Source organism: Oryzias latipes, chromosome 10 (genome assembly GCF_002234675.1).
Source record: "Oryzias latipes chromosome 10, ASM223467v1".
Taxonomy (NCBI): domain Eukaryota; kingdom Metazoa; phylum Chordata; class Actinopteri; order Beloniformes; family Adrianichthyidae; genus Oryzias; species Oryzias latipes.
In genome coordinates this window covers 1073016-1090904 of record NC_019868.2, presented here as the reverse complement: position 1 = coordinate 1090904, position 17889 = coordinate 1073016, and the positions used below count along the sequence as shown (strand labels likewise).

Below are 17889 nucleotides of genomic sequence, written 5' to 3'. Positions count from 1 at the left end.
TATTTAATGGTGGAATCTAAAGCAGTGGAAGTCAGGAACGCAGAGCTTTTGCAGCTAAGGTCTGGATCATTGTGGATAAAGTGAGCGCCGGGCAGAAGACGAGGAGAACCATCAGGCTCTAGCATGGTGGCGTGAGGAAGACTGTGATGCATCAGCTCCTGACTGTGCTCCTCCACATGCCCCTCTGCCTATTTAGACCGTAGAGGTTCCTTCAGATGAATTGTTAGTGTTTACATTGAAAAAGGACCAGAGTTGTTTTTCTGACACAGACCTGCAGCATTAAAGGACAATCAGTTCATCAAACTGATGAATCCATGTTGGACCCCAAAAGGTGAGCTGGATTCAGCCTTTTGTTTTGTTTTGCTCGGCGGCTGTGGTCATTGATGCTCTGGCGTAAAGCGGAGCGTCTGTAGCTGCTGCAGGTCAGGATGGGAACAGGAACGTCACTCCTGAAAACATCTGTGGAGCCAAGCCCTTCACATCCAGCTGCATCACTTCAATAAAGTCAGCATCTTCTTGTTGGTTCAGGACCCCTTCAGTGTTAACTCCCTACATAGCAGCACTTGACCTCTGACCTTCAGAGTGCAATCCAACTGAATGCAGACGGAGAGCAGTTGGCACAGAGAGCTTGCGTTGTGTTCCATCAGCAGTGGCGTTTGCTGTGAAGCTGTGTGTGACGGACAGATCCCTCCTTCTGATCTCAGACCCGGTGATGATGCTCATAGATGATCCCTGACCTTGGAGCCCCCAACGTTCCCAGCAAGTGTGTAGTTTGTTCAGAATGCTTCTTCTACTCCATACGTTTTTTAGCGTTGAGCAGTATTCTGGGAAACAGTGACAAACTGTCAGTTTTGGATTCCTTAACTTTCCCTTCAAAGACTGAGAACACCTGCTTGTTTTTTAGGTACCACTTGCTGATGTTTGTCAGTATTTTTCTTTGGTCAGTACTGACTTTGCTCAGAATCTTCTGCTTGCTGCATGTAGTGGAGACCGCCTGCAGACATCGGTGAGGTTGCACCTGGATTGAAAGCAGGAACCCTGAGTTCTCCGTTGGAATGAACCTGGCATCGCTCTTCAGGAATGAGACTGGAATAGATTGTTGGATAAAAAGTCAGGTCTGAGCTCTGAACTCGCCTGTTGTGGTGAAGAGAGGAATGAGCTTTGAGGCAAAGCTGTTAATACAGGCAGCTGAGAGGACTTTGGCGTTTAAAAGACTTCAGCCCAGTCGCTTCTTGTCCTCTGAGCCCCCCAGCTTCCTTCTTTGGGTAAGCTGGAATGACCACTGCAGTTCTGGGTCAGTGTCAAAGCAGGAGAATTGTCCTGACTGGGTTTGGCCAGTCTGTCCAATCACTGCTCACAGCTGACTTCCTGTGATTCCTGATCTATGACATAACTTTAGAGGAGGAGCCCCAGCATTTGGAAAGTAAACTTACTTTAGCCTTTAAGTAAGTTTATGTAGTACTTTTCCCATATTGAGTTGTAAACTTTCTCAATTGGAAAAAACACTTTCCACGTTCTCCATGTGGTTTTCATTGTCAACCAAATGTCTGTTTCTTTTGACACCACACTAAATACAGTCAGGCAAATTTAGCATTTAGTCAGCCACCAACTGTGCAAGTTGTCCCACTTAAAAAGATGAGAGAGGCCTGTAAATATCATCATAGGTAAACCTCAACTATGAGAGACAACATGAGAAAAAAATCCAGAAAATCTCATTGTTTGCTATTTGCAGCATTGATGTGTAAATGATGGTGTTTCTGTGCAGACCTTCACTGTTCAGGATCCAGGTGTTTATCTTTGAGTAACACTGCTTAAAGTTTAAATACGTTACATTTTAGCTCAGTGGATAAAATGAGCAGACATCGACTCGGAATCGTACCGTTAACCACAAATTATGATATAAATTAAATGGTTGTTAAAATGAATTATTACACCCCTGATATAAAAACAAACCACATTTATATCATTGAAATCTTTGAACTTTTTGCTATTTTGATGTGATTTTTTTTTTTTGTATAGTCCGCAGAGCTCTTACTTATTAATTGAACTGAGACCCTTCCTCTCTAGTGGACCAGGATTTGCTGTTTTTCAGAGCTTCTCTGAAGCTTTATGGTGTTAACAATCTCACTGCTTTATTATTTCACAAATAGATTTGACAGTATATCAACTGTTTCAAGTTAATATGAATATATTCAAAACATATTATTACATGTCTATACAAATGTCTCAATGTGTAAACTGCGTACATTCAGAATTGAGTCGAGTGGATCGAAAGAATACAAAACAGTAAAAATAGTGAATCGAATCAATTCTGGGAGTTATTTGTTTTCTACCCAGCCGCAATATTTCCTGAAGTAGCTGCAGTCCTTCAGCAGGGATGTGATTGGTCCGTCTGCTCTTCCTCACCTCCGTCAAAGCATCACTTCCCCTCTCTTTCCTTAGAGGATAGTGTCCGTGTGTCACATCCCATAAATGCCTCCTCCTCTGCTTTGTCTTTACTTTCAGAGGGCACTTTGATCAGCTGGAGAAATCAAACGCGCCCCATCCTCTAAAGTGAAGTCATCTCATGATAGCTGCACATGAATCCTGCTGCTCCAGCAGCAGTGTGGTCCTCCTGCACTGCAGTTCTGTAGAACCTCTTCTCTGCTCTCTGCACATTGGCCGGCTGCCGCTGACTGACAGCCAGCATTTATGCTTTGTTTACAGTGCAGGCTGACATCCGCAGCATCTCTGATAATCCTGCAGGAACTGCATCCAGTCTGCAGGATTCCACCCTGCCGGATTATCTTCGTGGAATATATGATGTTGGGGGGGGGGGGGGGGGGGGGGGCAACAACAAAACTGATGCACTTAAGATCAGCTTTAGCCGTTACAGTCACCTATATTTTTTTACATTCCTGGATGGGGAGGGTTTCCTCTGTCATTTTCACATTGAATCTTTGATTTTCCTCGTTAACTGTTACCACACAGTTTACCACACAAGCGTGGCCCATGGTTTACCGTAAACAAAACACGTCCTGTGTACGTGGTACATGTTTAACCCCCCATGTTTCTGCCATGTTTTCCCTAAACGTCACATCAGCTGACAGTCTGCAGGCACCATGGACCTGCATGATGTTTTCAATTCAAACCAGGTGCTGATGAAAAAATGCAATTATTAAAGCAAATGTTGGTTTGGAGAAAATCAAAACATCTGGTTTGCCTTCTATAAAAAAATAAAATAGAATCAAAATTCCCATTCAGAAACTCAGCTCACTAAAAACCTGAATAGTATAATTTAATATTGTGCGTTTGTGTGCGTGTGTGTGTGATTTTTGTGTCATGATACTCCTGCATGTAGAGTGTACTTATTATCCTTCTACTCCTGTTTTCAAGTCACCAAGTGTTTGTGTTGAAATGATTGTGTTTTCTCCTCATGTGGTGTAACAGTCATTCCTGGAAGTGCTGCAGCTTTCACTTCTAACTGGGTGTTCTTCTCTTTTCAGCCCTGAAGACATCGGCAGCTGCTGGTACATCCTGTTGTCTGGTTCCGTTTTCATCAAAGAGTCCATGTTCCTCCCTAGAAGCAGGTAGGATTTGGGACTTGGTTCTTCATGAAGATCTGAATCCTAGAACATAAATCTACATTTCTGGTTCCAAAATAATCACGATGAAAGTTAGTCTAACTTGTCAACATTTATAAAAAACATCCTTAAAATGGAACCATAAATGACGGGGAATTTAGAGTCTTTAGTAGTTTTAAATCACATTTTTCTGTTTAGTAGTTTGGAGCAAAATGATTTTTATTCAGTTGAATTTTTTGGATTTGGATTTGGAAATGGTTTATTCCAAATAATCAAAGCAAAAATAACAGGGGAAAAAACAGAAATATAAACCTATACAGAGATATATAAAACTTAAAATTGATTGGAAAACACGCTGACATCCACACACACTAGATAGACAGATCAGCTCATTTGCAGACGATGCATGAAACAATAAAATATAAAGTTTGTCAAAAGGAGTTCAATAAAGGACTTCTTTAATAAATTCTTCATTTCTACGTTCTAGCTTCTAATGAGACAAAAAATGTTTAACTGGGCACTTTTGAAAAAAACAAAACAATTTTGAGAGCAGTGTGAAGCTAAAAGAGCTTCAAACTTGGTAAAACATCTTTAATTTCTAAAGACAAGATTTTTAATCTTCACAAGTGTGAAGTAGTTTGGAGTAAAGCTCATATTAGACCCTAAAAGTGTGAAAAGCTCCAAAGATCCGTCACACTGATGACAGCAGTGAGTGGAGGTCATTGACCTTGCTGTCCTCATGTTATCACAGCAGAACTTGGGTCCACTTCTCTCTAGCATTACTGCATTTTCTAGGTTTAGTACAGTCCTGTTGATCATTGCGGTCAGCTTGGTTCTCTCTTTTCAGCTCCTCTGCTGTGTTAATATTATACGATCACAGAAGCTTTAGCTCAGAAAGTGAAGACTCCTCCCTCTGTCTCCCGTCTGGAACCGTCAGAGCGCCGCAGTGATCGCCGCCTCTGAAGCAGAAACCCAAATGTTACAGAGCTGCACAGGTGGATCTGTTGCACTGTGGGAGCTTTAAACAAGGACCTTTTTATCCGGGGAGCTGCCATAACACACCTACGGCATTTAGGAATTCCCTCTGCAGAAATGTATCCGCAGTTCTGGGTGGTGGGGGGCGGGGGTGTGATTGTCCAGTCTGTGTGAACGCAGGAGGCATTGATAACGATCTGAAACGCAGGCCGCTCTGAAATGCAGCCTTCCTGATTGTTCCAAGGTGAAGGTGTGTTGGCGATGCCAGAGGGATCTGCTGGTACGGCGGATTCAGGAGGATTCCTAACCTCAGAGCAGAAGACACTTGTCCTCCGTTTCTTCTCCTCTGTGCTGCACCAGTCTGCATGGCTCTGATAGTTAGCTCACTTTAGACTGGTTCTAGCTACTGTCACTTCTGCATGCAGTCATAATGAGGACACACAACTGAAACTTCTATGAATTGACCACTGAGCCAAACTCCCATCACAGTGCTCTAAATGCCTGAGGATGAAACCTCAGCCTATGTGATGATGTTCACTCGAACCCAACACTTTGGAACACGCCAAAACAAACAAAGACACTTAAATCCCATTTGCTTCATTAAATATAGAGACCATGAACTAAAGTCATGTAGAGCTTGATTTATTGCTTGAAAAGAAGTGGGAAGAAGTGAGTTTATATAATGCCACCCCTACCTCACTGTACCTTATTAATAAAATTTCATTTGTGAAGAAGCTCAAAAAATGATTCAATTCAAACGATTTCATAACCCGGTAATATTTAAAGAAATGACTGTTGTACACAGTTTTTTCCCTTTAATACAGTTTGTCAAGGGAAATGACACAGAAGCTGTTCCTTCTGTGACAAACACTGAAACAAAAACTGTATTCATTCTTTTAGAGACACATGAGACAGGAAGTTCACTGATCTCTGACCGAGAACAAACCTTTTTCTGGACAGCACTGTTCCAAACTCCTTCAGAATCAGACTGCACCTTGGATCGCCAGTAATGTCAGTGTAAAGGAAACTTAGGGTACTGTATGTTACGCAGTGCCCTTTGACCCATTATAGCGAACAACAAAGTCAGGAACCCAAAGTCTCATCAAATCTTCTGGCATTGTTAGCAGAGCATGAAAGCTTAAAGCCTTTCTGTATCATCTCACTTTTTTCTTCAAAAAGGAATCTCTTTAATCTGCCCAAAACAGAGAATAAAGTTGGTTCTGGTGGTCTTTAGGGAGGGGGAAATGGGGAGTGACACGATGAACTGATGAGTCCAGCAGGACTTCCTGAAGCTTTTAAAGACGAGCTGGAATTACATTTCAGACCGACTGCACCCAGAAATGGAAGTCCACATCTACACTGGCAGCAAGGCCGACAACCTGATACGTCTCTGTCATTCTCTCTGTGTGCCCCCCCCCCCGCGTACAACATTAGAGAGACCTGATCCAGGAAAGATGAATGAGTCAGTCATTAACTGAAGAAGCTTGAGCTGTGTGTGCTTCATTTTATCCATGTGTGAAATGAGATACACGAATGGATAAATCTAAACAGAAGAATGCCACAGATATAAAGCACATCGGGGTTCTGTGCTGCTGAATGGACTAAAACCTAATCAGTCATGTTCCGTAATCATTCACAGACGGCGCGGATGCAGGTGAATGTAAAGAAGTTAATGTAAAGATGTCTAGAAGCTCTGGGTATAATTGCCTTCAAAGGCACAATCTGGGTTTTGTACCGTGTTTCTTCTGTTTTTATCATGTCATCTTCCATGTTTGTGGTCTGGTTATGACATATCTCATCCACAAATATGACATTTTCTTTAGAGCTAGAATGTTGAGCAACACTCTCAATGATATCACAGTACAACAATAGTGCCATCATATTGATGTCAATTCCTTCTTGATGTGCTACACAAAGAAAACAACAAAACATCACACTTTGAAGAAGACTACATTATTTCTGATGGTTCTAATCTACTGAGATTTGTACAATAAAACTGAATAACCTTAACTATTGGTAAATAATGTCTTATATACAGTAATTGACCACCAGATTAGCCCTACATCTGCCATAACTGTCCATCAATCACACACTAGCAAAGGCTCTAACGCACCCCTGACAAGGGAGAGGAAAGAGGAAGCTTATTGGTCATTTTAACTTCTAGTTAATATGACTTTATTTGTTTGCTCATCATAATTCTAGGAAGCCATAAAGCAGTTTTTGAGAGGAGAAATCTCTTCATAGTTCTCTTTCATTTAGAGGTGGGCTGATATCATTTTTTCAGGGTGATACCAATAACCAATATTTCCCCTGAAACTGTGACGATAGCCGAAACTTAAGTGACTAGAAAAACACAAAGTTTAGATTTCCATTTTGTTTCTTTATTAGAAATGAACAACTTTTGCTTTACTATTCAATCACATCCTACTTGACCTTTTTACCATTCAGCAAAGGATCTCATAGGAACAAGCATCACTTAAAACTTTCATATAAATATATCTTAAAGCATTCAGAGCATTTATTGAATATTGGACATAACTGTAAACTATAAGCTCCTCATTCCCAGGACTCTATTAGGAACAAGTATACATATAAAAAATGAAGTCTATCGGAAAAAGTAGTTTTTTTAATATTGGACAGATACCGATAAACGGAAATTATACAAACATCGGCCGATACCGATATTGGGACCAATATATCGCCCATCCCTACTTTCATTGCCTTAAATACAGCTTTTTTGTTCCAGTATGAAGCTGAATTCCTATGGAGTTTAATGTTAATAATTTCAACATCTGAGGCAGTATCAAATATGTTTTAGGATGTATTCAGCCTGGATGCATTTGGTGAACCAGAATTAGTTTCTCCTGATAATCCAGAACACCATTTCAGTCTGAATTCATCCAAGGGGACCGTGGTCCTGGACCACTAACCACTCACTGACCCATCTTTGGAGGTGGTCTCGGTTTGTTTCCTTTCGGACTGAGCTTCAGTATATGAGATTCCTCAGTCTGAATACAATACGTCCTCGGACGGAGAAAATGGACCAAAACGGCTGCCAAAGCCGACAAACAGAGTAGGAATGTAGCAACTGATGAACCACGGACAAATGTAAAGCAACGATTGTCGTGTTTTTAAACATTAAAAAGGGTCAAACTGCTTATTTATTAGAGTCTTTATTTTAACACAGCTGAAAAACGCTTCTTACATGTGATATCACCCTAAAAGCTACCTTGTAGTTCCTTAACAGTATTCTCCCAAAATAACGGCTTAACACCTCAACGATGAGACAGAGCAACTTACTGAATTCTGTTTGGATGAATGCAGGCTCATTGAAACAACTTTTAATGTAATACAGTTATCACTGTACACTTATGAGCATACCTTCATACCTTCATCCCCGTCGTCTCCTCATCACTGCAGTTGCTAGCATCCTCTGAGATAAAGAACACACAGCACGTCTCATTGCCAGTAACCGCCTTTCAGGACTCATCCGCCGTTCAACAAGTAAAAAGTGTTGTTCCCGACGTTAAAAACTGGTAATCGAAATACAAAATTTTAACAAGTTAGCTGTCTTGATGAGAAAATATACATGGCAGCACAGCCATCTTTCTCTTGTTGTTTTGACCCGCCCTCATAGTTCCTGGCCAATGGCTGAAGAGATCTTCAGTCACATGCTTTTGTTTACAAGCTTTGGTCCGTAGAAGAATGGTCTGCTTGATGACAGTCTGAATACAGACCAAACGGATGGTTCAGGACTCGGTCCGGAGCAAAGGATTCAAAGATTAAGAATAACATCAATTTTTTGTCCTTTAAGTATGAAGTTAGATTTCTTGAAAGTATTGTCCATCTATAGAAAGATTTTGTACTTGTTAAAAAACAAAACTGTCTGTAAATAAGCTTTGTAGTTGTTACATCCAATTTGTGCGTCTGTAAAACTGTTTTTTAACTGTAGAAAAAAATGACCATCCGTAAAAAAAAAGTTTGGTACCCGTCTAGTACAGGCAATTGTATTTCCACAGATACTGCATCTTTTTACAGACACACAAATCTCTTTATTAAAAGTTTGACCACTTTTTTACAGACGGACAGCATTTTGCAACAAATCTAATCACAATTATTGATTCTTTTTTAAGTTTAAGTTAAATTTTTTTAGACATGTTAAAACATGTGTAGAGAAAAAATAAGACTACACTATAAAAACAACAAAAATCCAAAAGGGAAAAGAAAAAAATTCTAAATCTCACCCCTGTACCTTATGTTTAAAAAAAAAAAAAGACTCATTCACAATTTTTAATCATGATTTCCAATCAACTCAGAGTTTTAGTTTCTTAAAGTTCACCACTGTTGTTTTGAACATTCTTAGAACATTCTAGACACTGGATGGTCACATGACTTTATTCAAAGTCTGTCCACACATTGGCCATCACTGAGCTCAGATTTGTCCGTTTTCATTCATTGACAGATCAGGAATGCTGAGTGATAACAGGTAGAGCCACATTTGCTTATATAGGAGCTGTGTATGTTGTTGAGTCAAAATATTCTGTTTAAGGTTGTAGCAAAACTTCCACTTTCTGGAAGTGGGAACTTCCACTTGAATGCAAACTTTATTAACCCATCTCTGGTTTCAGTTCCTCTGCATGCATTCATTTTCAGGAAGCTATTTACCAGACTCATCTGAAGCTTTCTGATCAGAACCTAAGCAAACACGTAACCTGCTTTTTGGAGGAATCTCACTCTTTTTTTCTCCTGTTGACACATGAAGGTTAGTAAAGCTCAAATTATTGTAGTCAGATTTACCTCTGATGAAACCGCCACAGTTTTCTCATCGTTTATCTGATTTGCTCACAAGCTGAACTTTCAGGTGTAGTACGTGTTTGGTCATCAATTCTGTCTTTTGAGCTGCCGGTAGGGGTGTAACAATGAATCGATGAACCCATTTCTATTCCTAGGATTGAACAAGACTGATTTATCTGAGTCAAAATCAAATCAGTCAACCAACACCTTGAAAAAAATCAAAATGAGATAAATCGATAATCGAATCAAAATTGGAAAATACCATGTGGACAGAGACATGGTAGGTTTATTTTACTCTAATGTAAAACAACCAAGTACATCACAGCAAAAAAACACATGTGATGTCATCAAAAACTGATCATCCATCATTCCAGTCCAATGTGTGGACAGACTTTGAGTAAAGTCATGGGACCATCCAGTGTCTAGAATGTTCTAAGAATGTTCCCTTTGGATTCTTTGGATGTGGAAAAACAACAGGGGTGAACTTTAGGAAACTAACATGTGAATGGATTTGACATTCATTCTAGTTTACTTGTTTGTTTGGACACAGATTTCATTTCCACTTGATGATCTGGAAGAAATCCAAGAATCTAGAAAACTTCACTGTTCAGTAGCAGGAATTTCTGTCTGAGTCTCACTGCTGGAAGTTTGGATGAGAATGATCTGGATCCACTTTAGAGAATCGGATTGTTTAAAATGAACTAATATTGACTATGAATCGGATCGGCGACCACAAATGTCGGATCAAATTGAATTGTTGCTAAAAGGAATCATTACACCCCTAGCTGCAGTACATTTACAGTGAAGGGTGGTCTGGTCATATTAGAGGCAGAGAGACTAAGCAGGTTTAAAGAATCTGACAGGTCCTGTCAGTTTTCTAACAGGTAGATGGTTTAACAGAAAGGATCTGCTGTATCATAATTTGCTCCACATTGTCTTGTCTCTACTACGTCTTCTGTATTCTCAGTTTGACATTTGCTCTATCCTGCTCTCTGATTGGCTGATTCAGCTGGAGCATCTTTATTTTTGAATGCATTCCCTTGTGTTGTCTTCAAAGACCCTATAAGTCAACACTTAGTACAGAGCTTGAACAGCTCGGCTCTCATCATTTCATAGGTTATTTTATTAATAATGCTCCTCCCAAGAGATGTAAAGACATAAAGCTGCACTAGAGAAAACTTTTCAGTACATCTGTTTACAGGGATTGATGATTTTTCTTATGTCTTGGTCACACCTGTCCTTATGGGTGGATACGGGCTGTCTGTGGGTCAAAAAGGTACAGAGCATGTATTCGCACCTTACCAATGGCTAGAGTGTTCTGTAAAGGGGACTGTACCACCACATCCCTCGTAATTCATAAGTGCGTGCAACTTATATTACCACATTTTCATGGCGTCTCTTGAGGTGACTGAACGAGTCTTAATGGAACTGCGAGACACACCTGCAGTACCTTTAAGAGGCAGCTGCTCCTCTCTATGACCCTGTCCGGGCACGGACAACCCAAAAACCCGCAAAACCTGTATGGCTCAACCCCTCGTTCAGGTGCATGTGACTAAGGCTTTTGATTTAACTGCAATTAAACAAGATTAATGAGGCACTACGCTGACAACCACACATTCACATGACTGAATTTTGCTAATATAATTATATGTTTACGTACAATTTCTTGTTCAAGGTCTACTATTAATAAATCAATTTTATCTCAATGGGACTTCCAGGTAAAATAGAGGTTGAATAAAACAAAATAATAAACATTTTTTACTGGAAAAAAATAAAATGGTAAATTTAATTTAAAAAATGTAAAGAGTAAAGATAAGCAACCAAAACATGGTCGGGGGAAACTAAAGAAACATAAAAGCTTAGCTAAACAATCTTTATTTAACTTTAACATATTGTATTATCAACCAAAACATCCTTACTTTGTAGCTTTAAAGCTTATAGTTGCAAAGGTTTCGATTTATTTTCAATTCCGTTATTATTTATTTTATAAAGATCATAATGTGTTATCTATGGCAGTGTTTTTCAACCTTTTTTGAGCCAAGGCACACTTTATCCTTGACAAAAATCCCGCGGCACACCAGCATCCAAAAATTCAAAAAGGAGAAACTCTATAGTCTGTATTGATGTACCGTCACTCCATGATCTCATATACATTTTTGGGATAATTGTGGCAGAAAAAGCTGGAGGTTGCAGATGAATTTTCTTAAAGATGTGATAAAAGTTAAATTAGTTTTCAGTAATAATTTTCAACTAAATTATTTGAAATTTTACCCTGGTCATTTTTTATTCCTTCAGGTTATTAACATTCAATTTTATGTAACCTCACAAATAAACAAATATATTCTTTCTAAATAGTGATTTTCTTTTTAACTTTATTTATTTCAATGTTGGTGCAAAGGCAAATGCAATTTTTGAACAATATGATCACAATATTTTTGATAAAATTCACACAAATACTAACATTATATTTCTGTTTTTTGTAGCTACACAAAAAGTAAACATCTTGAAGTTTTATTAGTTTTTCTTTTGTCTTAATCAAAGATGAAGTCTTTAAAAACTTTAACAAAAATGTTTTATTTCTTTTTAAATGATTCAATTGTTTCAATTTAGTTTAATTGTGTCTGTTGGCCACTTCACCTTAATCCTGTTTCTTAAATGTTGTTATTACTTCTTCTAAAGTTTAACATCTAAAATAATCCAGATGTTATTAGAAAAGTGTTTCAGTTAGAAAGATGACTTGGACCAAACTCTGGGATGTTTGGCTGTTAAGAAACACAAACCTTGAAGGAGAACTAAACTGTTGACGTCTGATTTCATCAAGAAGATTTCAAACTGTTTGATGTGTTCGTTGTGGTTCAAGACGTTTAACAGGGAAGACTCATTTTACGCTGAGATGATGTCACTTTAACCCAATGCATCATGGGAGATGTAGTGCGAAAACTCAAAATGTCTTTTATAGAATCAAATAAACACAAAGTAAAAAGTATTTTATGATCTTTCATATTCCTAACTACTCAGTGTTTTATCAGCACCTGTTTGGATGAACACAGAGCTGATATCCTGGAGATGGAAAATGTTTTTAGATCAGTCAATGGGTCATCTCTCATGGTACACCTGACCATATCTCACGGCACACTGGTTGAAAACCACTGATGTATGGTGCATTCACTGACCAAACGGGCAGGAATGCAGTAAAATGTTTCTCCACTCTGCCCATTCCCTCTGTGGGACCAGCCTTCTGCAATGAAGAGACAGTCAACTCAATACCACAGCAGTCTATGTCCACATTAAAAAACTACTAGGTAAATGAGTTTTCAATCCTCTGAAGATGCAAAAAAGAAAAGAAAATCAGTTTTAGACCATTTTATTTTGAAAAGCCTGAAGGCTTTTTCCCTACGACCCCTGTAGGATTACAATAAAATCCTTCTAAACTCATTATTATCAGGACTTTGTCGTGGAAACACCTGAATCAAACCACAAAGCATAATCTAAACTCTAACTAGCTCAAGAAATCTAATTGTAGGATTTCATCATCACACAGGAAACTGAAGGATGGAATCAAGTTAGTCATTTAGCGAGGACACCGCGTCCACAGCTCACCCAAACATAAACACGCTCAGAAGAGCGCTCCATCCGCCCTCTCGCTTACTCGTGGCTGGAGCAGGAAGTGAGCGTCATGCTGGAATGCTGCTGCGGTCTGCGCACCACCTCACCCCAAAGAGGCGGGGGGAGGATCAGCAGACGCGCTCCCAGCCCTTCCGCACAGATCTCTGACGGCGGCGCTGGCATGTATGCTGAACGATATGCCGCTCCTACAGCTAAGCTTCGGGGTTTGGAACAGCTTTGTCGGAGCCTTTCTGGACTAACGGGAGGAATCATTTAGAGGGGAGGGATCCTCTGCTCTTACCCGGGGCGGTGTCAGTCTGGGAGCGATTGAAGGTGTCTGGGTGAGTGCTCAGGGGGCAGCCTCTGCTGACTTGAACACACAAATGCTGGTTTGTCTATGCTGAAGGAGCTCCTGCTTGTATGTGAGAAGTCTGAACAGCCTCCAGGCGTGCAGCAGGTCTGTGCGATGACCCTCCAGTGTGGAATGTGAAGCATGACTCTGATGTCTGCTTCTGGAGTGTCAGGGTGAAGGCAGTGCTGTCAGCAGACGCTGTTTGCTCCTCGTGGTTAAGGCGCTACAAACAACTCTAGTCTGTGTGGCAGCCCGAGCGCTCCGCCTGTCAGAAGCCACCGCTGAGATGTGGATGGATGTTCTGGACATGCGGGGGCCAGCTGGTGGAACCGGGCCGTCCCTGCAGGCTGCGGGACGCGGAGGGGTATTTTAGGAAGCAAAAGTCACAAGTCATTGGCACATTCTTGGCCTTGAAGGCAACTGCTATTTCAGAACCGTCATGGCAAAGTTTGGGCTGCGCGTGTGGAACAACCACGTCGATGCTCCGAGGAATTCTGAGCACGTTTGCAGGGCGGCTGGGGGGCAGCTGGTTGGGGCTGTAAGCCAGTACCCACTGTAATGGCTGTACAGATCTGCTTCAAAATAGCCAAAAGGCGTCGTCTTCAACCTGCCGAAGGTCTGTTGACCTGTAAATGTTTGCATGGCTGCTCTTCGGCGAGGAGACCCCTCCCCCAGACAGATGGCTGTGTGGATCTGAGGGTACGAGCACAGGTTAGGCACACAGAGCGGCTGTTGATCGCGTGGAACGGCATTCCATTCCTGCTCCCATTCCCGTCTCGTTGTATAACGCAGCGGAATGCAGGGCGGGAAGCACGGAGGCCGGAGCGCTGGGAAAGTGCCTCAGGGTTCAGTGTGACGGCCAGATTCTGACTGCTGCTGGGAAACCAGGTGTGATATCTAATTATGGACCATAACCACTGATGGACGTCGTGTCATTATTTTCCCTTTTCCTGCCTGAAGTGAAGCCTGATGGACTCATCTGTTCATCTGTTACTACATCTTTGAAACGTCTGTCTGTTGGTGTGAGTGTGTTTGCAGATTCTGCTCTCTGCTCCTGAAGACTTTGTTTATCACTTTGAGAGGTTCAGCTGCAGAGGCATTTTTAAGATGAAGGGGAAGTTTCAGAAAAGTCACACATCTATCAGCCTGACTTTTCTGTCATGTGTGCACAAGCCTGCTCTTTCGTGTAAAGACAGCAGTTTCCAAATCATCAACCACCACACAGCCAGTGTTTATGGGAGTTTGGCTTCCCAAAACAAAATGAACATGGGGAAAAAATCAGAGTGAGACTCCGAAACAGGACTGTCTGCTATAAAACCAGACGCTGACTTTATTCTATGAAGAAAAAAGTGGTGAGCTTCACAACTCTGCACCTATAACATTTGATTTGAATCATGGTTGTTTGGTCACAGAGGAAGCATTTTTGGAAAAACTCTAAACTAGGGATGTCCTGATCAGCTTCTTTTGGACCTGATTCTGAGTCCTTTGATTTTGAGAATCTGTTGATCCAGAGTCCTGATCCAATACTGTTGTAACACATTTAATAAATGAAGAAATGTAATAAACAGATTCAGGATGTCCCACTTTTTATTTCATTAACCTTCTTTTATCGTTCAACACTCAAACACAGCACTTCTGCTCTGTTGAAGTACAAATATTGCAACTATGAACTAGAAAGAAAATCAACTTATGTCCAGTAAATACGGATGATAATTAGTCATGTAAGAAAGTTTATGGACTTTAGCTTTAATATCCTCAGAACCTTTGACCTTTTTAACCAACAGGGATTCATATCTTCATTTAAAATTCTTAAAAATTGATGAGGATTCTGTTGTAGAAGGGGGGATCCTCCCTGTTGTAGAAGGGGGGGGGTCCTCCCTGTTGTAGGTTGTAGAAGGGGGGGGGGTCCTCCCTGTTGTAGAAGGAGGGGGTCCTCCCTGTTGTAGAAGGAGGTGATCCTGTGCTGTCAGGTCACACACTGACCCTGATTCCTTTGTCTTCCATCATTCATTTAATCCTTTTATTGTGCAGACCTTAGTGTGGGAAAGACCCTGGGGCCCAATTTTATGCTCTAAAAACATCTGAGTTTAGGACAATAAAACTATGAACGGCAACCGTTCACTAAAGTTGATAAATCCTAAGGGAAAGACAGGATGCTCAAATATTATAACACTTTCATGTTTATAATTAATGAGTTGACATGTTTAAATACGGTTTAAAAAAAGGTGAACTTCAGGAGCTGCTACTTTACGCAGTTAAAATCTAAACTGGTTAAACTAAACTAATAGTAAATAATTCTGCAAAAGTCCCTGCAGCTCAATTGAATGCTGTATTAGCTGAATCCAACTCTAAATTGTTTTAAAAGTCAATTTGAGTCAAAAAGCACCACAATCGTATACATTTGTTGTAGTTTTCATGATGCGTCCTCCATGACGCCCTTTACTGAGCGCTGACATCCTGAAGCTGTCCATCCATCACAGCTTCCTGCATGGGGGAGAACAGCGATGCTTGTTCCCCTCGGCAGACGTCAGGGAGCAGCAGAACCTCCACACTTTAAAGCTGCTGACTCTGCTGGGAAAGCAGTGGTTATTGAGGAACCGTGTTCGCGCTGCTCCAAGAGCGGTGGGGAAAGGGCTGCGTAAGCGCAGAGCTTGCCCTGTGGAGGAATTCAGGCCTCTGATTGTCAGGGCTGCAAACAGAATTACAGCAGCATTAAAGTCCGGCTCAGGCGAAGCAAACGGCAAGAATCAGCATTAACGCCCCTCACTGCAGGCTGGAACTCTACATCACTGCTGCTTTTCACTGCATGCATGCTGTTGGAGGATAAACCCTCTGAGCTGATGCAGGTCAAAGAGTCCATGTCCAGGTGAACAGAATGTTCAAATAAAAAGGTTATGTGATATCGATGTTCTGGTGTTTCATGTCTGTATGTGAACTTCTTTTGACACTGTCAAGACATCATTTCATAAACAACTGAGAAAGTCTTCTGCATAATGACGAACAAGCCCGTTTCTTCTTGAGGACAGCCATCATCTGATTTTCTGATCACTGCTTCCCACAGTTGTTTAGCAAGAGTGATGCGCGAATCCTGAAACTGCCAGGATGTCAATGAAGCTGCTCCGCTGGGAGAAAAACAATACAAACACACACAAATCAGACAAACTCCTCACTGCGAGGCTCCACGGCTCCAGGCCACGCTGAGATGGAGAGGAGGAGGAGGAGGATGCTGCAGGAAAATCTTTAGTAATATGTACAATAAAGAACAGAGACTAAAAAAGGTCAATACATTGGAAAAAAGAGCTTCACAAAAGTTTAGCAATGTGTAACCTTTTTAAAGATAAAAATGACAACATTGCAAAACTTTATTTGAAATGCAGAAAAAATATTCACATAAAGTCAGAGTTGGAATGATCCTTTAGCCAAAATTTGATCCAAGTTTTGTTTTTGTAAGGCTTTAAAGCTTAAAACCAGCACAATATTCAAAAATACCACAACATACAAAACCTGAAACTCGTGATGAAACCCAGCAGTTTCACACTAGAAGGGTTTACTCTATGCTGAAGAATGCACAGGTCAAGAAACCTGAGGGAGAATCGGAAAAGCAACGTCTTTCATAAACTGACAACTGTCCTGTCTAAAATATATTTGAGGCCTTAGACAGTCCTGAGGCAGACTTCATTACCAAGAAAGTTCATTTCAAAGATACAACCAAGAAAAATGTTTAAAGTCCTAAAAAATGCTTCCATGTGGCGTCCAGGTCACGCGACCTTAATCCACCTCGCAAAAAAAGAAAGATGAAAACAGAGCGATGTTAAAAATGACAAACAAGGAGGCTCCTGTGTCTTCACTCCCAACTCCACCGCTGCACAAAGCCACTTTCTGCTGCTCCTGCACACGTAGACGTGCCCATGCTCAGAGTTTCCAGGCTGCACGGCGTCTCTGAGGCTTCGGCAGACCGCCCGGCCCGTGACGTCAGGAGAGTGGACTTTTCCGGAGGCGGGTGTTTCCCATCAGGACCTGAAAGAGGGGCCTGTCTGATCAATGCAGCTCTGTGTCAAAGCATGTGCACATTTTCTATGGCGCGTGTTTCATTCTGGTCTAAGGGCTCACAAACATTTGTGGAGTCTCTCATAGCAGCAGCGTCTCTGACTGCAGATGAACAGAAATAGAAGCTTTTATCTGCAGGTTTGAACACTGTCAGGGTCTAAACAGACTTCTTCCTCTTTGCTCTTCTCCTTATTTTTAGTTTTGGGAAGAGATCAGCTGGCAGCCTGCGGCGTGGATGTGAGTGCATCGTGCTGGAACCCTCAGAGATGATCGTGGTGAGTCTCACAGTTTCTGTCCCAGCAGCAGTTCGAAACAAAAACTCACTGAAGGTCTTCTGCATGTTCGAGTTTTCATTTCATCTTAAAGACCACAGGAGAGGAGGAACAATGCAGCACTAAGATAGAACACTTTTAATTTCATGAGCCAATATTGGTGCTCACAACAGAACCTTTATTACAATAAATAATTGTTCTTCTTATCTGATAAATGAGTCCATTATTTAGCCTTTATTTAACCAGGTAAGCTATTAAGAACATGTTCTTATTTACAATA

At 41.0% G+C, this 17889-nt stretch overlaps 1 protein-coding gene across 9 annotated transcripts in view; it reads left to right on the top strand.

Moving 5' to 3' along the window:
- Window positions 1-17889, top strand: part of rapgef2 (Rap guanine nucleotide exchange factor 2) — a 98997-nt gene that overhangs the window by 35880 nt on the left and 45228 nt on the right. For 8 of the 9 annotated variants that reach the window (XM_023959498.1, XM_023959495.1, XM_023959494.1 and 5 more), the window contains exons 4-5: window positions 3486-3569; window positions 17537-17612. In XM_023959498.1, the coding sequence (XP_023815266.1) occupies window positions 3486-3569; window positions 17537-17612 (160 nt within the window). Of the gene's footprint in view, window positions 1-3485; window positions 3570-13090; window positions 13280-17536; window positions 17613-17889 lie in introns of those variants that run through there. The other variant, XM_023959501.1, reaches the window with a different exon arrangement.